We start from the raw sequence: 24,270 nt of genomic DNA on the forward strand, positions 1-24,270 counted from the left end.
TACAATAGCTATCGGCCCAGGAAAGCTAGGCTGGTGATCTAGGGCTTAGTCCGGCCGGCAGCGCAGGGGGTGCCTGGCCCAGTCGCTGGGAGCCATGGCCGTGAGTATGGTGGGGTGGAGGCAGGGAGGGGGGCTGGGGGTCTGTGCTGAGGGGTGAGATGGATAGTACAGGAGTGCGGTGGGCCAGCACGTCCTTTTCCAGCAAGGGTCCATCTGCCTCCCGAGTCCCATCCTCTGATCACACGTCTCCTCCCTGAGGAGTGTCTCCAAGCAGGGACACAACCATAGGGATGGCTGCTTGGTCTCACCCTCTAGCACTGAGTGAGAGCAGAAACCAAGCACCGTCGCTGCCTAGCCCAGTGGCTACAGGAGGCAGTAGCCTCTGCAGAGGGACAGCCCATGCCCTGCTCCTCTGTCTGTCTCTCTGTCTCAGACTCAGAGCCCTGGAGCCATCCCGGGCCTTTGCTTGGTGCCGTATGGCCAGGCAGTTTCTAAAGGCTCGGGAGATCTGACTGTGCGGGAAAGAAAAGTTCCCTTTGCCTGGGGTCCCTGCTGGCCTGTGCCCTGATCTCCCACTGTCACGGAGTCTGGCCCTGCACCCCTCTTCTTGGGACCCACAGTGACTTTTATCCAGCCAGTAAAACAGAAGGTTTATTGGACAGCAGGAACACAGGTTACAGCAGAGCTTGCAGGCACAGTCCGGACCCCTCCACTGAGTCCTTCTGGGGGTTCAGGGTGCTTGGATCCCAGCTAGGATCCCCTGAATTCCTCCCCATAGCCCAAACCCAACCTGTCCTGCCTCTCCTCCTCCGGCCGAAAAAAACCCTTTTTTTTCCTTCTCCTCCGCCCAGCAGCTCCCCCTCCCCCCTGCCGGCTCACATTACAACCTGACTACCTGTCCCTCACCTACAGACATCCCCTGCTTTCCCGTTCCCCACACAGACAGTCCCTACTCCATCACACCCACGCTGGCTGCAGGTGCCTTGCCTGGCCTGGCCCAGCCCAACCTGAACTGACCTTGGGGGAGGCGTCGTGTGAGTGTAGGCTGCAGGGGCAGACAGAGCTGAGACCACTAACTGTGGATGCCCAGAAAGCTCCTGTAGCTTGGTGTAAATGGGCCTCCTGAGCATCCCCTCGGGCCATCTACAGGCAGCCGGCCTCAGTTTCCCCCTTGGACTCCTCAAATAAAGCTTCTCCCAGGCTTTTGTGGTCAAAAAGACTGTTCTTGGGGGCTGGGTTGATTAATATAAAATAAACCCCAAACCTAACTCCAAATCCCAGAACCAAGTCCGTCCAACAGCCCACCCCAAAGAAGGTGTCTCTCGGGGCCCTTTCTGCTTTGGCAGGCCACTCCCAGGCCCTGCCTGGCTGGCGTCTATCCTGCCTCCCAGGAGAGTCAGCTAGTGCTGGCTTGCTCCCTGCACACTCCCCCTTCGCTGCAGCTTCCTGCCCAGCTTTGTAGGGAAATCACCTGACCTCTCCCAGGTGTGGCTCCTCGTAGCCAGGGCTGGCTGGTCCCAGGCCTGCCACCCTGCTCCACTAGGGCAAGTGATGCTCCTTCCCTTGGGAGTGACGGTAAGTGCCTGTCAGAGGGGCCTTTGGGCCCCACTCTCATTGCCAGGCCCAGGAGCTGGACCGCTTTGTCTTAGCACCATCTCTGTGGGTTAGAACCACTTCTGGGCTGTGCCTGGCAGCCCTGCCCCCCGGGCATGGGGAAGCAGCTGGAGCACAGTGGCATTCTGGTCATGGCCTGGGGCCTGTAAGGGGGTGGCATGGGGGATATGCCAGGGGAAGTGTCTGGCTCTCTGCCTGCCAGGGAAATCCCAGTGGCTGGATCTGCTGGCACTGAGCTCCCTTTACCGCAGGGAGCAGTGAAGGGACCCCAGTGTAACTAGCAGGCAGCCTGGTCTCTGGCTTACCCTGCACCTCTGGCCCACTGCTTCTGGATAGCGGGTCAGGGCTCTGTCCAATGGCCTCTCTCCTCTTGTAGGTATGTCACCATGCCGAGTGCCAGCAGCTGAACCACAACAATCCCTTGAACCTGTGTGAGGCCTGTGACCGCAAGTTCCACGGCACCATGCACTTTGATGGGCACATCCGCTTCGACCTGCCCCCCCAAGGTGAGAGCTGGGAGCCCTGGGGGCAGTGGGGGCTGGAGCCTGGTGAACATAACCCTCCTCCCCCGCAGGGCACTGCCAGCAATGGTGCTCCCACCTCAGCGGGCCTCGTCCCTTGGGCTCCTTCTCCCCGCTGCGGGGATTTGCCCTGTTCTCATCCCGGGGGCCTGTGTCCAAGGGTTCAGGATCCCCAAATCCTCCCCTCTGGAGCCCCACCACGCCAAATGTCCCTCAGCAGGGCTTCTCGCTAGTAGAGCACCAGGCAGGCAGGGGAACGGATCCTCGTGGATGGCGCGGCCTGTCAGCAGAGGGAGCAGTGATGGGCCTGTTGGCAGAGAGGTTTGCTGCCCCTGGAAGCAGCAGGAGAGGCTTCCCTGTGCAGCTGCAAAGGCCCCAGTCTCCCAGCCCTAGAGCTGCTGGGCAGGGGTGCTGAGACCTCGATCTGTGCCCAGGGCCTGATGGGACTCGGTCTCCTGGGTGACTCATCTGTATTTCCTGGTTGCAGGTTCCATTCTGGCCCGGAACGTATCCACGCGGTCATGCCCCCCACCCACCAGCCCTGCCTCCGACGTGGAGGAGGAGGACGAAGGGCTAGTGGATGGGAAGGGGTGAGTATATTCATGTGAAGGGCTAGGGGAGGTGCTTCCATGTCCTTGGCAGCACACAAGATGGGTCCTGGGATCAGCGGGGCCCAGAGGGCAGTAGGATGGCGGGGCCCAGGGTGCAGTGGGATGCTGGGGCAGCGGGACGCTGGGGCCCAGGGGACAGCTGCACTTAACAATCAAGACACAAGGTCTAAGGCTGCAGAGTATGTTCTGGATGCGCTGATGCATTCCCAGGGCCAGGGGCTTGTCTGAAAGACTGAACGAACCACTGTAGAGCACTGCCTTGCTCTGTGCAGGAGGTCACTCAGCACCCAGGACCCCGTGTGTGGTGGGGGATGGGGCTCTCTTACCGCCATCACTCGTGCCAGCCCCGGGCTCTGTGTGCCAGGCGATCCCTGTAACCGTATGTTTGTGCCATGCAGGGACAAGAAGAGCTCGGCGCTGAAGCTCCCTAAGAAGAAAGCCCGGCGCAGACACACAGATGTAAGAAGCCCAGTGTTGTCTCTTGCCTTGTGACTCACAGGGTCCTGTCAGCTGGCTCTGGGCATGGAACCAGAGCCTTGGAGCAAGTGTCCTGTGCTGGGCCTGGGGGGACCTCACTTGGCTGCTGCCCTGAGCCGTTTGGGAAGCCGTGAGGTCCGGCGCTCAGCTTCTCTGGCTTGAAGGGCAGCAGGGGAGCTTAGCCTGGCCGCTGTAATCTATCTGTCCCAGCTCCTCACAGAGGCCAGAGCGTGGGTGACCCCACCAGTGACAGGCCCCCATCCCCAATTCTAGCGAGGAATCCATCCCCTGGCTCTCACTGCGTAGCTGGGCCTGTGCCAACGGTGCCATCTGCAGGGTGCGGGCGAGCAGGACCCCCCACCGGGGTGGATTCCCCAGCTAGCTCTGGCACTGCTGTGCAAGGAGACAGGCCGGGACTTAGGAGGGGGCCGGGGAGTTGCACAGATTCGGGAGGTTGACGGTCAGGCAGGTGGAAGTTGGGGGCACCAATCCTGTAGGAAGTAGGGCTGGCTCTGGGTCCATGGTGCTTGGGCAATGGCTGGGCTAACTCCTGCCCCTCCCCCCAGGATCCCAGTAAAGAATGTTTCACCCTGAAGTTCGATTTGAATGTGGACATAGAAACAGAGATCGTCCCGGCCATGAAGAAGAAATCCCTGGGGTGAGTCGTGGCCACCTAGCTAGACACTGGCTGGGACTCTGGGACTGCTCCTCGGGTGTGACTTCAGGTGCCGTGCACAGACCCGGGGTCCCGGCATGGGCAGCTGTGGACTCTAAACCCTGATGCAGGAGCTGATGTGCCCTTGCCACTGCCCAATGCTCCTTGCCTCCCCGAAGCTCCCTGCACGCTTTGGCCCCTTGCTCTGGCTTCCCTGGGCTCAGGCGGGTGCTGCTGACTAGTGAGTGCACAGGTGCCCTGCCCAGGGCCTGCTGGCTCACTCTGCACTGAAGGTCTGGAGGGGCCCCAGGACTGGCACTGCCCATCGTGGTGCTTTGCTGAGGGGTGTCCTGGAGCTGCATCAGGGACTTGTCACCCACTGTGCCTGTCTGGGGTGCCTGGGAAGAAACCAGCTCCGTTCCCCACCCGAGTCACTGCCTGCCGAGTCTTCTGTTTCCCACGGTCAACGCCTCTCAGAGCCATCTCCACAGCCCCCTCTCCCGGGACCAGTGACGGGTTACCCTGCAGAGTCCCCTGCCAGCTTCTCCTCCCATGTGTTCTGAGCAGGGTGTCGGTGGCTCTCGCCAGCTGCCAAGGCCAACTAGCTGCTGGCCAGAGCCGAAAGCGGTGCCCTGCCAGCCACCAGCTGAGCGTGTTTGGCACAGACCTGTTCGCGGGCAGGTTGCTTTGGGGAGAGTGTCGTGGAGCTCCCAGGCCAGCAGGGTGGCAAGTGGCGGCAGCAGCAGGAGCCCTGTGCGTGTCCCCAGCGCTGCCCACCGAGGTCCTGCCCAGCGCAGTGTGCCCGGCCAGCGTTCCTGTTCCGAGTGGGCGCGGGACCCTCTTCCCTGAGCCCAGCCCCAGGGCAGGGAGAAACTTGTGCCAACGTCTCTTTCTCTGCCCCCAGGGAGGTGCTGCTGCCGGTGTTCGAGAGGAAAGGCATTGAGCTGGCGAAGGTGGATATTTATCTGGATCAGTCCAACACGCCTCTGTCACTCAGCTTTGAAGCGTACCGCTTCGGGGGACACTACCTGAGAGTGAAAGGTGCTTGTCCCATGGCTCGGCGGAAGTGGGGATGCCCCCAGCGCAGAGCTCATGTGCTTCAGGAAGTGGCTCTTGGGGGGATGTTCAGCTGCTGCCCTCTAGGCTCTAGGTCCGTGGCATCCCGGGCTGCATAGGGAATGGGGTTTGGGACATTCCCCTCTCAGGATGCACGTTCCCATTCAGCCCAGGTCAGGGCTGGTGTGGTTCAAATCCAGCCTCTGCCCAGGGAGCAAGAGAAGGACTCAGTGTGCTGAGTTGCTTGGGTCAGCGTGGGCAGCCTTTCTGGCTGCAGGGTGGGAGCGGCTGAGTTTGCGCCTGGGGGAGGGGGCCAGGCCTCGCTCAAAGTGGCTCCCAGCTGCATGTCCCATTCCATATCTCCTGGGGGAGGAAGGCAGGGCCCCATGTTATTCCTGCAGTGTCCAGCAGGGGTCACCATCTGAGCAGTGCAGCAGTGTCTGCACCTGGAGAGGATGAAGCCCCCCTCCAGTGCACTCTGCTTGTGTGGCAGTGAGGGCGAGGTGAGCTGTGCCCAGCGGGCTCCTGTTGGTGGCATGGGCGGTTGGGTCGGGCTGAGCATGCTGGCTTCAGGCTAACGGACCTGGGAGAGACCTGGGCTTCCTCCAGCCCTGGGGAGGTAGGAGCGTCTGCCACCCCCTGCCATGGTCTGGGCAGCCATTGCAGTCTGCAGAGCCGTGTGCCCAGGATGTGCGCGTCTGGCATGTCCCATGGATGCTGGGTGAGCCGAGCTGCCCTTGGGCCAGGAGCCACGGGGGTCGCACTGCTACCCATAGCAATCGCTTGGGTGCTGAGGGTAGTGCCTGTCGGCTGACCCCCTATCCTGCGCTCCCTCACAGCCAAACCCGGCGATGAGCTCAAGGTGGAGCAGGCTGTGAAAGACTTCAAATCGCTGAGTCTGCCCATCATGCGCTCCTCAGGCTCTGCCTCCACCTTCCTCTTCACCCCCGCCGGGGAGAGACTGGACCAGTCGCCCTTCCGCCGGGAGAGCATGGATATCCTGGTGAGTTGGGAGGGAGTGCCAGCCTGGCGCCTGGGTGGCAGCTGGCCTGGGGGCTCAGCAGAGCTGTTGGTACCTGGGGAAGTGACTATGGTGGCCCCATACCAAACATTTTGCTGGGACAAATCTGTCCGATGTACTGAGCAATGGGCAGATGAATTCCAGGAGCTGACACTGAAGGTGGTGCTCACCTCTCTGTGGACAATGTGGCTTCTCTGTAGAGCAGTGGGGTTCTTGCTGTGAAACAGATGAGTGGCCCAGCCTGCAGCTTGGAGAGGCGGGTGCTCGGCAGGTCATTGCGGTGGGCCCTCTGTCACCCCCCCGCCCCCCCAGCCCCCGGAGTGCTGTCTCCTCTCTGTTGAACCTTGAGCACTGTGGCTGGGTCTCAGGGATGTCTCTCCCTATCAGGGAGCAAACCCATAAGATCAAGATAGAGACAATAAATGGAGCTGTTGATGGGCAATTGTTTGTTTGGCAAGCAAAGGTTTCAGCTTATCCTTCTGCCTGATAAGGGGAATCTCAGTTAACAAACAGCTCCTCCATCCAGCAATCAGCAGCATTTGTCCCTAGCCTGCCTGGCCCGCAGGGCTGCATGTGCCCTGGGGAGAGCTGGCCCTGCCCGGCACAGGGAAAGCCCAGGGTTCCAGGTGGAGCTGGGCAGGAAATGGTTCTCCCCTCCTGGAAGAATTTGAGATTTCAGAAGAGGTTCCCATTGCAAGTCGGGATGGAACGTCAGAATGGCGAGAATGTCGGGGAGCCAAACATGGCTGTGGCTCCTGTCAGTGGAAATGGTTTACTAGGATTCCAACCTTTTCTATTTTTTGAACACTTTAAAAATTATGAAAAAACTTGCATTTCGAAGCGGGACATCAGTTTGAACTGAAAACCAGAACTTTTCGTTTTGAAAACAGGAACAGGATGTTTCAGCAATTTGAAAACATTGTCAGCTCATCAAACCCAGCCCTATCCAGGAAAATCAGCTTTTTCTGGTGAAAAACTTTTGTTGAAAAACTCCCACCCAGCTGTAATTCTAGGTGTGTGCTGCTCAGGGACCACTTACCTTGGCTCACATCTGCTCAGGTGAATCTGCCATGTCTGCTCAGGGTGTCTGATGCTTACGTGGATCCGCTCATGGTTTCCAGGGTGCAGACACCTCCTGAAATATTGACTTGTTTTCCAGTCATTAACAGACCTCTACAGCATCTGTGCCCACTGAGCCCTGAAATGCGGCTGCCTCTGGGCTGGGATGCAGCAGTAACACTATGCAAGAGATTCCTGCTGGAGCAGAATAATTTCTCCAGCCGACAGCCATGGGTTTGGGTTTGGGTTTGTGTGAGGTGCTTGGGACTTCTGCTGGGAATATGGGGTAGAGCTGGGCTGGAACAGCTTCCTTTCCCTGCAACCCAGAGAGGCAAGTGCCCAAGCTACTGCCAGAGGTACAGTCTCAGGATGACCAGGCTGCTGAGCGAAGGGTCTGCTGAGAGGAACTGTGGGGCTTGGGGCAGGTGCCTGCACCTGCTCCTCCTGCGGTGTCTGGGGTGCTGCTGGGGAGCGGCTGACGGGGGACAGTGTGAGTGCCAGTGGTGGTTCCCCAAGTTCTTGAGTCCCTGCAGCGACTTGACACAGATCAGGACGAACAGGGCCCTGCTTTCCCTAGGTTGGGTTCGGTATCAAAGGTGAGCTGCACCTGTGGAGCTGTATTCCCAGCCCATCGCCCCAGCAGGCGAGATCTCTGCGCAGAAGGCTTGCTGCTGTCCACCCTCAAGTGAGCGAGGCCCAGCAGGTGCTGCCACTCTGCTCCCAGACACAAGTGGCTGGTTGATTGCTGCTGTGGAGGACGTGGATTCAGCCAGAAGATGTTTCTGCAGCTTGTTTTGGGGGCCTTTTTTGGAAAACACCTTGCTCCCAGGCAAGCCCTGCGTGTGCGAGCCAGGCGCCACTCATGTTCTCCCAAGCCATCAGTCTGTGGGCACAACAACAGAGCTCTCCTGCCCTCCCTGCAGGACCAGCTGGCAGCAGGAGCAAAATGCCCTCACACCTAACTCCGTGTTGAGCCCTCCACTCCCGACTTAGTTCACTCCCAAGGCCAGGACCAGCTGCCAGAGAGGAGCTGCCCAGCCTGCGTCAGCACCCTGCTGACCCCTCAACCCAGGAGCTGGCTGTGTGCCCAGGGCTCGTGGCTGCAAGGATCCAGTACTACAATGCTCAGCTGGGGGAGGCTCAGCTCCCAAAGCCAATGGCCAGGCCACATGCCGCCCGGCATCGCCAGGCGCTGGCGGGACAGGAGGGGGCCGGGCTGGAACATCACCAAAGCAAAGCCACTAACAAGAGCCCCAAGCCAGGCCAGAGGGTGAAGATGCAAGGGCCAGAGCCAGTGCGCTGCTGGACAGCTGGAGGCCCCGGTATGTGTGGAGAGAGTGAGTGACCTCCTTGTGGCATGGCAAGTCACTGTGCAACCCGGAGCGCGCTGTTGAGTCCTTCCCCCTTCGCCGGATGCCTGGGGAAGCACGGATCCCCTGCAAGAGCCAGCGGCCAGTCGCTGACATGGGACACATGGGAGATGATAGGCAGAGGTCACATCCCAAATGAGGTTGTGCAGGGAGCTCACTGCTCCCCGAGTCTGCACCGAGCTCCCTGCAGGGACCGCCCTGCCTCTGCTGCATCCTCATCGCCTGCCCTCACCCCTGCCACATCACTGGCACTCCCCTTGCACCTGCAGCAGCCACTTCCCAGCCACGTCACTGTGTTCTGAAGTGTGGTCCCTGCCCCAGGAATACCCTGCCCAGCTGCACCCAGTTAGTGCTGTCTGGAGCTCCGACTCTGGCTGAGACATCCCAGGGCCCTGGAGCCCAGGGCCACCCCTGTGCCATACAACCACACTTGGTTTGGTGGTTTGAGCGGGGGGACCTAGGTCCATGTTCACGTCGTGTTCTCCATCAGTGCTCAGCCTGGGCCAGCAAAGCTGCTGATTCAACCAGTGGGCCAAATTTAGTGATGACTCCTGGCTACGTGTCACCTGGCACTAAGAAGTACCACGGCTGGCATGCCGTCAGCTCAGGCTGAGCGAAGGGGTCCTGGTGCCACGCTATTTGGGGTGACTGCCAAGGGAGGGGACAGCTTTCTGCTCTCCTGTTGCATGCCTTGTGTCACGGAGTCCCCGGGTGATGCACTGGAACTGCTCCCTGCCAAGTCAGTCAGGACTTTGGGGAGCCTCCTCTCCCTTGGAGCAGACTTGTTCAGGGCAAGAAGCTCACACGGCTTCACCTCCTGGGTCTCTGCTTGGAGCATTCAGCATCCTCTGCCCCTCCGTGCGCTTCCCACAGTGAGCCCTCCCCAGCGGGGTCCTGAGGAAGCCACAGGGTCCTGCGACCCCACTTCGCAGTCAGACATGACTCTTAGCCAGCCAGTAAAACAGAGGTTTATTCGATGACAGAAACATGGTCTAAAACAGAGCTTGTAGGTACAGAGAACCGGACCCCTCAGCTGGGTCCATTCTGGGGGGTAGTTAGCCAGACCCCCATGTCTGCCCTCACTCCTCGTCCCCAGCCAGCCCCAAACTGAAACCCCCTCCAGCCCCTCTTTCTCTGCTGAGTTCCTTTGCCTGGCCAGGAGGTCAGCTGACCTTTTTGTTCTCACACACCTTTAGCATCCCCTTGGTGGGGGGGGGAAGGGCCTGGCCATTAGTTGCCAGGGAGACAGAGTGTCGGCCATTTATGCACACTGGCCTTTATCCCACCACCTAGAGACTTAAGAAATGCATAGGGGAAACTGAGGCACCCACACAGTATTGCTCAGGAGGCAGAGCAATCTCTGGTAGGGAATGTGCTTGAGTTGGGGGTGGAGCACTGGCTAGAGGTGAGCAGGCTGCCTCAGTGCTGGGGGCCGGGGGCTGGCTGCCCCAGTGACAGACCTGTGCACCAGCAAGCAGCCGCCCTCCCTGATCCCTGAGTGAGAAGGTGGGGTTTGGATCTGAGTATGCACCGTGGGGTTTCCGTCAGTGGGCGGCCGGCTGGACAGGGTGCCTTGGCATGTACGGCTCATCCGGAAGGCTGGGAAATTCCAGCAGGGGCTGCTCCCCGCATGCTGTCCAGGTGTGACTCTCCCAGTCCTGACAAGCTGCTAGGCCAGGAGTGCTGCGGTCACGGGGGCGCCCTGGCCTGGCTGCCCCAGGGGCCATTCTAGAGCAAGGCAGGACAAAGCTCCCCGCCTGCTGCGACTGCAGGCCCAGACCTGCACCTCGCTCACTGGGCGGCTATTCTCCCTGCAGCAGAGGCTTCTACTGCCAGGCCAGGTGTCCCTCAGCTGGCTCACGGGCTGATTGACAGGGTGTGGCTGTCAGAGGCAGCCCCGGCCCCTGCAGTTCACGCTCAGAGCGGGTGGGTGCTTTCTGTGTGGAGTCAGGCTGCTGGTGAGAATCGCACTGGGGACCTGTGGCTGGATCATTTGCCCTTCAGTGCCTCCCTGAGTCTCTCCCATTCTGCATCAGTGCTCAGGAGGGAGCCTTGATCCCCAGAGGGGATTATCTCCTGTGCTGCCTGGCCCTTTGCGTGAACTGGGCTGCCCCCGCCTCACTCTGCTTGGCATGAAGGAAAAGCCTCTGAGCATCAGAATGGCCTTTGGCCGGCTCACGGTTGGGAAGAGCTGGCCGCACCTGTGTTCTGGGAGTGAGAGGGACGTGGCTATCCTGTCCATGTGCCCCATGGACGTGGGCTTCCAGGTGAGTGGCTGGGGTGTCAGGTGGGCAGGGTGCTGCTGCTCTGGGTATCTGCTTGGATTTCAGCAGAGTGTACAGGCTGCAGTGATCCCAGCACAGCCAGACGCAGAAGCAGTGGGAACCCTGCCCTGTGCTCAGGGCCAGCCAGGAGGGAGGGTGGGCTCCTGGGTATGGCACATCTGGGTTACTTAGTCTGTAAGGTCTTTGGGGCAGGATCTCTGTGTGTACTGCACCTGGGCCAGCCTTAGCAAAACAAACAATTCTTCCTGGCTCTGCCCTGGGCTCCCTGTGACGTTGGGCGGCCCCTCAGCTCCCCAGCGGGGTTGTGGTGATGGGGCCAGCTGAGGACAGCGTGTGCATGTCTGCCCCAGGAGGGGGAGGAAATGCAGCCAGCTGTCGTCTTTGCCCCCCAGTAGGAACCAGCACGGACGGGCTCCCCTGGCTGCTCAGAGACCCTGCAGGAGCATGGCTGTGGAGTAGGGGCAGGGCTCTGCTGAACGATGCCCTTTGCTGGGCGTGTATTTGCCAGGCACATGCAGGGCTGGCTGCAATGGCGCATAACAGGGTGAGCCGCCTCAATGGGCAGGCCATGATTTGAATCCTCCGAGTCAAGGGTTGGCCCATGTGCAGAACTCTGCCCTGGGTCTGCGTTTACAATTGCTGCTGTTTGAGGGGCTGATCCAGGGCTCGGCTGGGCCTGTGTCTGAGTGAGGGAAGATGGGAGTGTGGCAGGGGCAGACAGCAGGGCTTGTGCAGTTACTGCAGATGGGCAGCTTGGCCCTAGGAGTGAACTGACTCCCGCTTGGAGAGAAGTTTGGCTGGATCGTACCCCTGTGACCTGTGGCCTCCCAGCATCAGACATACCAGGGCTGGCCCAGCAGGGACTACAGGCAGCTGGGCGCTGCAAGAAACCAGCACAGGGGTGGGAGGACGGTGGCTTTGCAGGGAGAGTTACAGGAGGATAGAGACGCTTGTGCACTTCGGGGAGCTGCAGGTCTAGTTGGGGGGCCAGCTGCTGGAAGGGAGGTGGCTGGGACCAGGAGGAGCCTGAAGTGCACTGGATTGATCTGAGCTGGCTGAGGCTGCCCAGCTGGGCTTCATGTCTGACCACTCCCCTGGCCCTGTGTCTAACACCTGGCCTGCAGCCTGCCAGAGCGTTGCCATCTCCGCTGTGCTGTGCTCGGGGAGTGACTGCGAGCTCTCGGTATCTCCCTCGGGCCGGGAAGGCAGCTGGGAGTCTGGTGCCCCACTCACTGGTTTGCTATGCATGCTGAAGGGCAGATGAGCTGTCAGAGATGCCGGGAGCTGCCTTGGGGCTTTAGGAGAATGCAGAGCAGCCCCCATGCGCCACGCTGCTGGCATCCCAGTGCTCCTCTGATGAGCAGAAAGCCAAGGCCAGGCTCCAGTCCCTGCCATGCTCAGAACCCCGCTCTGCAAGCGCTGCTGAGGTGCCGTGCCCCACTTCCCGGCGAGCGTGGGGTGCAGTGCCCAGTCTCAGTGCTGGCTGCCTCGCCTGTGAGCAGAGCCTACGATGACAGGCTAGACCAGGGTGTTCACCCAGCCAGCCATCTGGAGCCAGCTTCCCCACGTGCCCACTACCTTTGGGGGCCTATTTGGAGCCCAGCTCCAGCCCCCTGGGGCCTGGTTCCTGAGCACCAACAGCTTGCTGTGCAGCCATCGGGCACAGGGCACCTTCAGGCCCCAGGCAGCTCGAGCTGGGCTGCTGAAAACATGGCCCAGGGCCTGTATGAGTGTTTGACTCCTCGGACGTTGGCCAGGAGCAGCCGGTGTGTGAGCAAACACATGGAACGGACCCAGCCCACCTGAGCACCACTGGGTGTGTGTGTAGACACCTGCCCCCACACTGGGGCCCTCTGTGTGCACACACACAAGCCCCCATCTGTGTGTGTGTAAGCGCCTGCCTGCTCTGCTGCTGAGCGAGGGAACCAGGAGCAGGCAAGGGGAAAGAGGCCACGTCTGTCTGGGCAGATAGGGTGTGCTCTGTGCAGGAGGCAGAGCGGCTGCCCGGGAAGGCCCTGCTGTCTGAAGGATGAGGAACCAGCTGAGCTTTCAGGGGTAGGAGGCCGATTTCCAGCTGAGCTCGCCCTGCTGTGTAGCCAGGTCCTGCGGCTTGGGGCACTGGAAAGCCAGGCTGAGCATGGGGAAGGGAGCCAGCTGAGACTCCTGGGCCTGGCTGCTGCCTGGCATGCTGGACTGGCCCCAGGCAGTTTCCTTGGGGATAATCTCTAGGAGTTGATAGCCAGGATGGAGCCTTGCTTGAGACAGACAGGCCCTGGCAGCTCTTTTCTGGCTAATGATTGCTCAGGGCTGGTCTGAGCTAGCTCCAGCTTTGAGAAGCAGGCTGAGAATGCAGTGGGGTGGGGGGTAAACGGGGGTCTCCTAGCACCTCTGTCCTATGCCTGCAGATGGCTGCAGGCCCTAGCTTTCCAGAGGCTGCCACGCCAGAAGAATGTCTCATTGCCTGGGCATCGTGAACTCCCTGCTCAGCAATGCAATGGCTTCTGAGGACTGGAGGCTTTTTGCATACTGTTGACAAAAGAGCAGCCCTCCCCCTTTCCCCACTCAGCCAGAGCCATGGGGCTGGGCAGTCAGAGCTCTCTGGGCTGGCTGTCCCTCGCAGGCTCTCTGGCCTGCAGAGCTGCAGCTACTGCTCTGGGAAGAGCCCGGTGCCTTTGTCCTGTATGCAAGATTCTTGGGATGAGCGCAGGGTTGCTCCAGACAAGGTGAGGGGCCTTGGAGCTGTGAGGGGCTTGGAGGGCCGAGCTTCGCACTGGCTGACAGCGCAGACCTGAGCCTATCTGCTCACCCATCCCTTGCTCTGCTTCGGGAGCGGTTTCGCTGCCTGCCTTGGAGGGCCAGTTCCTTTCTCACCGCCTCGTGGCAACAGAGCTCTGGGGCTGGCTTTCTTTTCTGGCCCATTTCTCTGCCTGTCGGGCTAGCCGGTGGTGACTGGGTTCCTGCAGGCTCTGGTCACATGTAGTCAGTGTCCCAGGACACTGGGCTGCAGCTGCAACCCCCTTCCCAGAGCCCTTGGGATCACGTCAGCCTGCTTGGCAGGAGCACCTGGCTGTCTTGGGGCTGGTGGGCTCTGTGCACCCTCAGCCAGAGTGTCACTTGGGCAGCGCCTGGACGGCACAGGAGCCCTCTGCAGCTGTCCTGCTCCAAGACTAGCAAGGCCCTGCTGTGGGTTGGGGAGGGATTGGGGCAGCCCTGGGCGCTTTGTGCACTGCGCCCTCTGCCTGGCAGGCTGAGCTGCCGCTCGCCTCCTTCACCTGCTGCTGGAGGGTTACTGGCTCACCGAGGTGTGCAGAGCCCAGGTGGGGGCCGGATGGGGCAGCCCTGGCCTCTGCATGGGGCTGTTCGTGTGATTCGCTCCGATCTTGGCAGCCCCTGCAGTGTCTCTCTCTGGTTGGAATTCCAGGCCCCGGGGCGGAAGCGGAAGAACATGAACGAGTTTCTGGGTGATTCCAGCATCCCGGGCCAGGACTCCCTGCAGCACTTCAGTTGCTCCCTGCCCAGCAACGGCATCGATACATGGAAGAATAGGGCCGCCAGTCGCTTCAGTGGCTTCTTTGGCTCCGGCGCTAGCACCGGCCCCTTCGGACGGGTACGTCAGCTGCTCAGCACGAGGTTCAGGCCTGTCCCTGCTCCCAGGGGCCCCTGGGCTCCCAAATTTCTGCTGTTGACTGGGATTAGGAGCAGTGCCTCCTGCATAGGCTCCGCTGGTTGCCGTGTGGGGTTCTTTGCCCAGGGAGGAGTTCTTGGGCACCAGGTTCTGCAGGGCAGAGCCATGGGCTGTTGGGGGGATGCCGCTGGCCACTCCTGTGTCTGGGAGGAGCAGTGTCATTCCAAGCCTCTGGCAGGTGTTGGCCTGTGTCCATGCACTTTGCTGGGGTGCTGGGTTAGTTTGGAGCAGGAGGTCAGAGGTTGCTGAAGTTGGCAGAAATGGGCCTAACCCCAGGCGTCCTTGCCAGTTTCTAGAGCTGGCGGCAGGCACCTCCTGGACAAGCCACTTGGCTGGATTCTTTGTCTGCTCTCAGTCCAGCTAAGGAGACCTATGCAGAGCTGGGAGCTGCCTGGGTTTGGAAAGGGGATGGGGTGGGTTTGTTGGCTGCTGCAGAATTCAGCAGAACAGCAGCAGGGTCCGGAGCCCACTATGAACTGCTCTGAGAGCTTGCTGCTGCTGGATGCAGGCAGACAGCAGGCCACTGCCGAGCCAGGGGCAGAGTTGGGGAGGGAGGGGCAACCTCCCATCTGCCTCAGCTCCCCGTGCCCTTTGTGCTGGATTGAGGCAGGCTCCAGCAGGTGCCCTCTGAGTCACTCAGGCCTGGCCTGCGGCTCCTTGCCGAGTATCCTGGCACGAGGCCCAGTGGTGGCCAAAGGCCGGGAATCCCCTGCACAGTGCACCTCAGCCGCCTGCCCCATCCCATTAGCCTCCTTTCCCGCCTGGCCCGGTGGGCACTGTGCTCCACTGTACAGGAAGCTGGCGGCAGGTTCTGCAGCCCCTTGGGGGGACAGATCCTGTGAGCTCCTGAGCGGGCGGCGCTGGCAATGGGAGCGGGACCCTCCAACTGGAAGAACTCCCCTCGCCCACCGCTGTGCTTCTCTCCGCTAGGAGATGGATAAGATGGAGCAGCTGGAGAGCAAGCTGCACAGCTATAGCGTCTTCGGCCTCCCCAAGCTCCCCCAGCAGCTCCGCTTTGACCAAGACTCCTGGGAGGAAGAGGAGGATGACACCAGCCTGTGTCTGGAAGACAGCTGGCAGGAGATCACCGAGGGCACGGAGGTAATGCTGGACGTGTGTGGGGAGGGGGCTCTGGCTGGTGCAGAACATCCCAGCTGGGTGCTGGGGTCCTGGGATGAGATTTCCCAGAGCAGTTCTCATACAGCCACACTGCTCCTGTTACCCCCCACACCCCTCCATGGGCTGCTGGGCGGGGCCCACAGCTCCTGTTACTCCCTCCCACCCCCACCATGGGCTGCTTGCCAGGGCCCACAACTCCTGTTACCCCCCACAGCCCTCCATGGGCTGCTGGCCAGGGCCCACTGCTCCTGTTACCCCCCCATGGGCTGCTGGCTGGGGCCCACTGCTCCTGTTACCCCCCACACCCCTCCATGGGCTTCTGGCTGGGGCCCACTGCTCCTGTTATCCCCCCATGGGCTGCTGGCTGGGGCCCACTGCTCCTGTACACCCCTAGGTGGCCAGGCAGGGGGGAGCTGGATCTCCCCCCAAACACATTTCAGTGCCTTGACCTCTTTCCCCCATCTGGGATGTTGCCCTGTGAGACTGGGATTCCGCTGGGCCCATGAGACGGGTCCTCTCCTCACATCCTGGCTGCCTCATGTGCGGGAGATGATTGCAGGCCGGAGGCTCGCTCCCGGTCCATCCTGCTCTCGGTGGGAACATCGCACTGTGTCGAGAGGTCTCAGCACCCCAGCCCCATGGCGCTGACCCTTCTGCCCTTCTCCAGGCCCTGACGCGCCGGCAGTGCCACCAGCAGGAGGCCGTCTGGGAGCTGCTGCACACAGAAGCCACCTACATCCGGAAGCTGAAAGTGATCACAGACGTGAGTCTGCCCTGCCCGCCCTGGGGCCCTGGGAATGGAAGGAGCCAGGCTTTTGCCGGGCCCTTGCGGGGGCACGACGGGTGTGGGGCCAGGAGACCATGACATGCCCTTCCAGGGGCAGAGGGCTGAGCCAGGGCGCGGCGCTCACCAGTGCAGCATCTGGAGCCCCTGGCTGGCTGGGTCTGAGCCGTGCCTGGCCGTCAGCTCGCAGCCACAGCCCGGAGCTGGGCTGGGTCTGACTGGTGTCCGTCATGGCCTGCACATCATGCAGCCTCCGGCCCCCAGTATGCGGGACTGGTGGCCCGGTGGGGCATGGGCATGCGTGGAGGGAGGGTCAGATGTGCATGCTCTGCACTGCCTGCTCTCTGCTCTCTTTGCAGCTCTTCCTCTGCTGCCTGCTGAGCCTACAGGAATCAGGGCTGCTGTGTGAGGTAAGGGCCCAGCTACCCGTGGGGTTGGGGGCAGCAAGTCCATCATCGCTTGCGGGGTCCTCGCAGGCATTAGCCAGCCCCAGCCTCTGCCCCTCCCTCTGGGCCAGTGAGGGCCCCCAGGCTCTGCGCTGGGAGGTGCTCCCTGGGCAGCTCCACCCTGCTGTCGGACTGGGGCTGAGGTGGAGCCCTAGGGTGGAAAGTGTCATGTGGCGAGGATGGGAGGCTCCTGGGGCTTTAGCAGAGACACAGGGACCCCCCCTCATCCCATTAATGGGAGAAATTGGCCCTCTGGACCCTGAACCAGCAGCTTTGCTCGAGCTAATGGACAGTCCTTGAGAAACCCTGCCTCTGTGTGCCCTGCCTGGGCTGGGCGGCCAGGGCATCACCAGAGCCCCACTGCACCCCTTGCTGTGCTTGCAGGTGGAAGCCGAGCGTCTGTTCAGCAACATACAGGAGATTATCCAGCTGCACCGGGCCCTGTGGAGCGGCGTCATGGCCCCCATCCTGGAGAAGGCCAGGAAGACCAAGGCGCTGCTGGACCCTGTGGACTTCCTAAAGGGATTCAAAATGGTGGGTGAGACCCCCCAGGTGCTGCTCGCTCTGCCACGGCTGCGCCTGGCGGGGAGGTGCCCTGGGCTCTGACTGGCCCTCTGGCTTGCCTTGCAGTTTGGCTCCCTCTTCAGGCCCTACATCCACTACTGCATGGAGGAGGAGGGCTGCATGGAGTACATGCGCACGCTGCTGCGGGACAACGACCTCTTCCGGCTCTACGTGACGGTAAGGCCTGGAGCCAGGCGCACGTGTCGTGGCAAGACCAGGCCACCCCCAAGTTGCTAACCCACCCGTGTCTCTGCTTCCAGTGGGCAGAGAAGCACAAGCAGTGCAACCGCCTGAAGCTCAGCGACATGCTGGTGAAGCCACACCAGCGCCTCACCAAGTACCCGCTGCTGCTCAAGTCGGTGCTGAAGAAAACGGACAACCCTTGCACCCGGGACGCCATCATCACCATGGTAACCTGCCAGGGAACGCGGGATGGGTCATGCCTCCGCGGGTAGACTGCCACCAGCCAAGTCAGCAGCAGAGGGCATGCAGCCCGTGTCACTGCTGTGCCTTGGTGCTGGCAGCGGGCTCCCGTGTGCCCTTTTCTCAGGGCCAGGGTGGACGCTGCACAACGTGTGAATTTGCCCAAGCACCCGGATCCCCATTCTGCAGCCAGTGCTGACTGTGTCTGGCAGGGTCGTCCATACTCTGCCTCCTGCCTCCGCAGGGCTCCTCGTCAAGCCTGCTGGACCAGGCCATGGGGCACAGGGCATGGGGCAGGGCTCCTCGTCACGCCTGCTGCGCTAGGGGCTTCCAGCCCTGTTTCCCCTATGCGCCTCTGACCGTTCCCCTTGTGACAGATCAATTCCGTGGAGCGGTTTATCAACCACGTGAACTCGCGGATGCGCCAGCGGCAGGAGCAGCAGAAGCTAGTGGCCATCCTCAGCCGGATTGACTCCTACGAGGTGGTGGACAGCAGCACGGAGGAGGTGGATAAGGTATGGGCTTTGTGGGCCGGGGGCATGCGGGCCGGGCTGGCCCCTGCTGCACACCCCCTGACTGCGTCCTTTCTCTCTTCCTGGCAGCTCCTGAAGGAGTTCCTGCGCCTGGACCTGACGGCCCCCATCCCGGGCACCTCCCCTGAGGACACGCGGCAACTCCTCCTGGAGGGGAGCTTGAAAATGAAGGAAGGTAAAGACAGCAAGGTGAGCAGTGCAGCCGAAGCAGAGCTCCCAAGCAGCCCCCGGGACTGGCCTGGCAGTTACCTCAGCCAGGGCTTCCCTTGCCTGATGAGCTGGGGGTGGAGGGTGCAGCAGGTGTCCGTCCTCACCCCACAGTCTGCCCTGGCTCTGCTCGTGTCCCCGCCCAGGAGCGGGCTGGCCCTGGGAACTGCCCCCTGTGGGCATGGCTCGGGACCAGGCATCTCACCTGCCCCCCTGTCCCAGTGCCTGGCTGCTCGGCAGGATCCCATGGGCCCTGTGCTCTCGCCCTCCCCAGATGGACGTTTACTGCTTCCTCTTCACGGACCTGTTCCTCATCACCAAGCCGGTGAAGAAGGCTGAGCGCACTAAGGTCATCCGGCAGCCCCTGCTCGTGGACAAGATCATCTGCCGGGAGCTCAAGGACCCCGGTGAGCATGCGGGGCTGGGATCCGAGAGCCGGGCATTGGCTGTGTAGCACCCCTGGGCTCCTCTCCTCAGAGCCTGCCCCACGGCTCCTCCTCTTCCCTAGCCCATCGCAGCCCCTTTGAGCTGGAGGAGCTTCCTCTCTCTGTCCTTCCCCTGCCCTGCCAGCCTGCGGGCAGGAGACTGAATCCCGCTCCCAGCTGGCAGACTGAGGCGGCCAAGACACAGGGCTCTGCCTCCCTCCCACACAGGGACTGACCCCCTACGTGCTCCCAGTCCCAGGGACCCCAGGGCCTCTGTGGAACCCACAGTGTGGGGAGCGAATGGCTCGGCTTCTGCCCTTCGTGTCTGGGCTGTTACAGGCTGGGGGTCACCGGATGGGACAGCCACCCTCCTCCTCAGGGGAATCACCCAGCATTTCCCTCAGCACCATTAGCCTCCACCTCTGTGCCCTGCCCTCCTGCAGCATGACAGCACTGATGCCCCAGAGGCTCTGGCGCCGACAGATGCTGCAGCGTGATTTGTCCCTGGGCACTAGGCCCGTTCTGACTACGCATGGCCGAACCCTGAGCCCCTGTTCACTGCAGCTCTGGTGCCATCCCAACCTTGTCTGGAGAGCTGGTGTGTCTGCTTGCTTCCCCATGCTGGGCACTCACCATGTCTGCAGGAACTCGCCTGGGCCGCTGGGAGGTGCCTTTGCTCACGTTTGGTACCCTTTGCAGGCTCCTTCCTCCTGATCTATCTCAATGAGCTGCGCAGCGCCGTGGGAGCCTACACCTTCCAGGCCAGCGGGCAGTCCCTGTGCCGCGGCTGGATCGAGGCACTGTACAATGCACAGGTGAGTCAGGAGCAAACACTTGCACGTTTCCGCCAGGCCTTGGGATCCAAAGTATCTGAGCTGAGCCACTGCAGCATCCCCGCTCTGAGAGGCTGTGGGCATTTCATGTGGTACACGCACTAGTGTGGGGTTTCCAACAGCAGCTCAGAGCACGTGCCCTTTTCTGAGATGGGGCCAGACAAAGGCCTGCCCTGTGCAGAGCTGCAGAGAGACTGGGGGCACATGCAGCCCAACTACTGCCAAGGTGTCACCTCTCTGCCTCCAGGGTGATATTGCCCCCAGGAGCATTCAAAGCACAGTCACTCCTGGGTGTCTGTTATCTCGCTGTAATCTCACCACTTTCAGCAGTGGAGACAGTCATGGACCAGTGCAAACTTCCCCTGGAAGGGCCAGTGCCACATGCTGTCGTGTCCTGGAGGGAATCTCCCTTCTTTACCATTCCCCTCCCCGGGGCTGCCAATGGCAGGGCTGCGTCTTTGCTCTTCAGCCAGCAGACCCCGGGGGGCAAGGGCAGCATGTCTCAGGCTGTGTGCATGCTGCAGGGAACCAGGCTGTCACGGAGTACCCGGGCAGTGCTCTGGAATTGCTCCCTACAAAGCCAGTCAGGACTCTGGTGAAGTCTCCTCTCTGTGAGCAGACTGTCTCCAGGGCAAGAAGCTCACACGGCTTCCACCTTCCTGGGTCTGACCTTTGGAGCATTCAGCATCCTCTGCCGCTCCGTGCGCTTCCCACAGCCAGCCCACCCAGGTGGGGTCCTGGGGAAACCACAGGGTCCTGCACCCCCACTTCACAGTCAGACATGACTCTCAGCCAGCCAGTAAAACAGAGATTTATTAGATGACAGGAACACGCTCTAAAACAGAGCTTGTAAGTACAGAGAACAGGACCCCTCGGCGTGTCCATCCTGGGGGCAGCGAGCCAGACACCCACATCTGCACTTCACTCCACGTCACCAGCCAGCTCCAAACTGACTCACCTCCAGCCCCTCCTCCTCTGGGCTTTGTTCCTTTCCCTGACCAGGAGGTCACCTGATCTCTTTGTTCTCCAACACCTTCAGCTGGCACCTTTATAGAGGGGCCCAGGTCAACAGGAGACAGGGTGTCGGCCATTTTCTGTCCAGACAGCATCACATCTGCCCTCTAGGGCTCTGCAACAATCACACCCCCTCCTCCCACAACCTAGATACTCAAGAAGTGCATAGGAGAAACTGAGGCACTCACACAGTATTCAGAGAAAACATTATGAACATTCCCACTTCATCACACAGGCCCACTGGCAGGGCAGTGCCAGGTGTACGCACAGCCCCTGATCTGGTCTGAGATGGGGATCGGCACCCCATCTGGGAGCTGTCCTGTCCTGACAGCTGTGGGTTCGGGACGGCCATGTTCTCCTGTTCCCTAAGCTGTGTCCTGCCCCTTCCCCACAGAACCTCCTGCAGCGGCTGCGTCTCCAGGAGCGGCAGCGTAGCCAGCGGCAGCATCTGCAGGGCCTGGAGGAGGGAGAGGACGGGGAGAGCGGGGCCTCGGCAGCCAGCTCACCCACCATCCTGCGCAGAAGCAGGAACAGCCTGGACTCCCAGCAATGGTACAACACCCCCCCACCCCCCACCCCAGGACTCAAGGGCCCCTCGCAGTGCAGGACAGGGGAGACTGTCCAGCCGGCAGATGCAGTGTGCCAGGCGCTGCACGGCCTTGCAGGAGAGGCCATGGCCCCAAGACCTCACCACGCCCAGTGCTGGCCACTCCCCTAGCTCCTGCCCTGGTCCAGCGTGCCCCAGCCTGGTGCCAGCCATCCCTCCCAGCCCCCCACCCTTGGCTGACTCTCCCCTTGCTCTTGCAGCCCCTCTGACGGTTCCACAGAGACCATCTCGGTGGTGGTGGTGGATGCCAGCGAGGAGCTCTCCTTCCCGGACTTGGAAGTGGGGCCGTTCAGCTCACAGTCGGACGAGACCTCCATCAGCACCACTGCTTCGTCCATCACCCCCACCCGGGAGCTGCTGGAGGGGGGCGGGGAGCTTGCAGAGACACTCCCCCCACCCAGCTCCAATTGCCTGACGCTGGATTCCAGCGGCTGCAGGTCAGCGTCCATTGACAGTGCCTATGGCACCCTCTCCCCCACCTCCATCCAGGAGTTTGCTGAGGCGCAGCAGCTGGAGCCGGGGGCGGAAGATGGGGGACCCCTGCACACGCAGCGCGCCCCCTCACCCAAGTTGCGCCGCAGGACGCCTGTGCAGCTTCTGCCCTGCAAGGTGAAAGCACTCAAGTCCAAGTCAGAGGCCAGCCTATTGCAGCTGATTCCAGTCTCGCCCCCTCTCGCCCAGAGTAAGAGTCTCTGCAACCTCTTCACAGCTCCGGGCCAGGCCACGTTCCTGGCAGGCCCCAGCCAAGGACTTGAACGGTGTGAGGTCCCAGCTGGCTTCCAGAGGACTAGCAGGGCGAGTGCCAGGATTGAGGAAGCCCGGTCGGACTGCAGTAGCCTCGGCCTGAGCATCTGCAGCAGCAGCAGCAGCAGCGGCTCCTCATCAGAGTTCTCCGAGCCCGAGGAGCTGATGTGTGCCAAGGGCTTTGCTTACCCAGCCGAGAGCAATGTGACGTCCCCTGCTGCGCCTGGGCAGGAAGGTCCCCAAGCAGGGCCTGAGGGGGCGCCTGCCCCGTGCTGGGCTCCCAGCACCGCCGTGACCGAGTGCTGCCAGGAGCTGCCCCTTGCCCACAGGACACTGTCAGACCCGCAGGCAGCCCAACACCGCAAGCTGACCCTGGCTCAGCTGTACAGGATCAGGACCACCTTGCTCCTCAACTCCACGTTGACTGCCTCGTAAGTGTCATGGGGCTCACTCAGGCTAGCTGGGGCGGGCGCGTGGGGGGAGCCAACGGGCCTCCTTGCACAGTCACAAGGATGCTTCCCCTCTCTGAGCCAGGCCGGGCCATTGCAGATCTTTCTCACCCACACGTGGGGGAAAGTCCGGATGTTCCCATCAATCTCCTTCCCTGAGTGGCAGCCCCATGGCTCACATTTCTAAGATCAGCTCCCTGCGGTGGGCGGGAGGTGCCCTGGGGCTGTGAGCAGCCGGCTAAGAGCGACTCTGTCTGTCTGCTTGTCTCTTGCAGGGAGGTCTGAGAGCTGCAGGAGGCTCCAGGAGAGGAGCAGTGCTGCCAGTTCCGCCAAGCCCTGACGATGTAGCATGAGCACCCAGGGCCCTGGGAGATGTTAGGCCCTGAAAGCAGCGGCCAGCAGCATGTCAAGGCTGCGTGTGGGTGGGAGAGAGACAGGGCACAGGCATATGGACAGAGGGAGGGGGTGTGTGGATGCGAGGGTGCATGTCTCTGGAGGAGTGTGCACATGTGTGTGCGCATGTGTGGGGAGTGTGTCTGTGTGGGGGAGTGAGTGCGTGCACATGTGGGGAGTGTGTGCATGGGGGGAGTGTGTGCGTATGCGCGTGTGGAGCGTGCGTGTGCATCTGTGGGAGTTGGGGGGATGTGCGTGCATCTGTGGGAGTTGGTGCGTGTGGGGGGCGTGCGTGTGCATCTGTGGGAGTTGGGGGGCGTGCGTGTGCGTTTGTGGGAGTTTGTGCGTCTGTGGGAGTTTGGGGGTGTGTGCGTGTGCATCTGTGGGAGTTGGTGCGTGTGGGGGGCGTGTATGTGCATCTGTGGGAGTTGGGGGGCGTGCGTGTGCGTCTGTGGGAGTTTGTGCGTGTCTGGGAGTTTGGGGGGTGTGCGTGTGCGTCTGTGGAAGTTGGTGGGTGTGGGGGCGTGCATGTGTGTCTGTGGGAGTTGGGGGGCATGCGTGTGCGTCTGTGGGAGTTTGTGCGTGTCTGGGAGTTTGGGGGGTGTGCGTGTGCGACTGTGGAAGTTGGTGCGTGTGGGGGCGTGCATGTGTGTCTGTGGGAGTTGGGGGTGTGTGTGTGTGCGTGTGTGGGAGTTTGAGGGGCGTGCGTGTGCGTGTGTGGGAGTTTGGGGGTGTGTGCGTGTGTGTTTGTGGGAGTTGGTGCGTGTGGGGGGCATGCGTGTGCATCTGTGGGAGTGTGGCTGTGCCTGCGGACAGACTCCAGGGAGCCGTGGCCTGGGTCCTTCCCGGAAGGGATGCGCTGGGGCTGGCCAGGGAGCCCCTCCTAGGCTGGGGCGGCCGGAGCTGCTCCTTTGCACTGTGAATCCAGGGAGCTGCAGCATTGGAGCGGCTGAGAACTCTGGAGCCCAAGTCGGGCAGAGGGCGCCCTCTACAGGACCTGCTTCTCAGACGTCACTCGCTGTAGCAGAGTCCCGCAGCTGGGGCTGCCGGTGCTCGGAGAGTTCCTGACCGTCAGTGAGCAGTGACCAAATGCTGCCACTTGTCCTCGGAGAGCCCTGAGCTTCCAAACTCGCCCATCCTGCCGCAGGCCTGCAGTCAGCTCCGAGCTGACAACTCCCCAGGGTCCGGCAGCACAGACTGGGACTTGTGAGCTGTGTGTGACTGCAGCCTTCCATGCACTGCTAGCCTGTTGCAGTGCGGGAGACTCACAAGCTTGCATCCCTGTGCTGCCACGTTTTGTCAGGTTCAGCAAAAACCAAACGCTACAGCAAAGACCGGGGCCTCCCGCCTGGCTGGGACCCCATTGTCAAGCTTC

The 24,270-nt window shown here is 61.6% G+C and overlaps 1 protein-coding gene across 5 annotated transcripts in view; it reads left to right on the forward strand.

Moving 5' to 3' along the window:
* PLEKHG5 (pleckstrin homology and RhoGEF domain containing G5) overlaps window positions 1–23,012 on the forward strand; it is a 115,581-nt gene extending 92,569 nt beyond the window's left edge. For 3 of the 5 annotated variants that reach the window (XM_032763820.2, XM_032763827.2, XM_032763825.2), the window contains 20 exons: window positions 1,991–2,120; window positions 2,623–2,725; window positions 3,145–3,205; window positions 3,790–3,881; window positions 4,783–4,919; window positions 5,774–5,937; window positions 14,091–14,276; window positions 15,285–15,455; window positions 16,141–16,236; window positions 16,617–16,667; window positions 17,088–17,237; window positions 17,334–17,444; window positions 17,528–17,677; window positions 18,068–18,205; window positions 18,293–18,412; window positions 18,705–18,837; window positions 19,555–19,670; window positions 21,097–21,254; window positions 21,510–22,484; window positions 22,778–23,012. In XM_032763820.2, coding sequence (XP_032619711.1) covers window positions 1,991–2,120; window positions 2,623–2,725; window positions 3,145–3,205; window positions 3,790–3,881; window positions 4,783–4,919; window positions 5,774–5,937; window positions 14,091–14,276; window positions 15,285–15,455; window positions 16,141–16,236; window positions 16,617–16,667; window positions 17,088–17,237; window positions 17,334–17,444; window positions 17,528–17,677; window positions 18,068–18,205; window positions 18,293–18,412; window positions 18,705–18,837; window positions 19,555–19,670; window positions 21,097–21,254; window positions 21,510–22,484; window positions 22,778–22,787 — 3,252 coding nt within the window. In that variant the 3' untranslated portion in view covers window positions 22,788–23,012. Of the gene's footprint in view, window positions 1–1,990; window positions 2,121–2,622; window positions 2,726–3,144; window positions 3,206–3,789; window positions 3,882–4,782; window positions 4,920–5,773; window positions 5,938–13,138; window positions 13,393–14,090; window positions 14,277–15,284; window positions 15,456–16,140; window positions 16,237–16,616; window positions 16,668–17,087; window positions 17,238–17,333; window positions 17,445–17,527; window positions 17,678–18,067; window positions 18,206–18,292; window positions 18,413–18,704; window positions 18,838–19,554; window positions 19,671–21,096; window positions 21,255–21,509; window positions 22,485–22,777 lie in introns of those variants that run through there. The other 2 variants (XM_032763822.2, XM_032763826.2) reach the window with 2 other exon arrangements.
* The last annotated feature ends 1,258 nt before the right edge of the window (window positions 23,013–24,270 follow it).

This window comes from Chelonoidis abingdonii, chromosome 23 (assembly GCF_003597395.2).
Source record: "Chelonoidis abingdonii isolate Lonesome George chromosome 23, CheloAbing_2.0, whole genome shotgun sequence".
NCBI classification, from domain to species: Eukaryota; Metazoa; Chordata; order Testudines; family Testudinidae; genus Chelonoidis; species Chelonoidis abingdonii.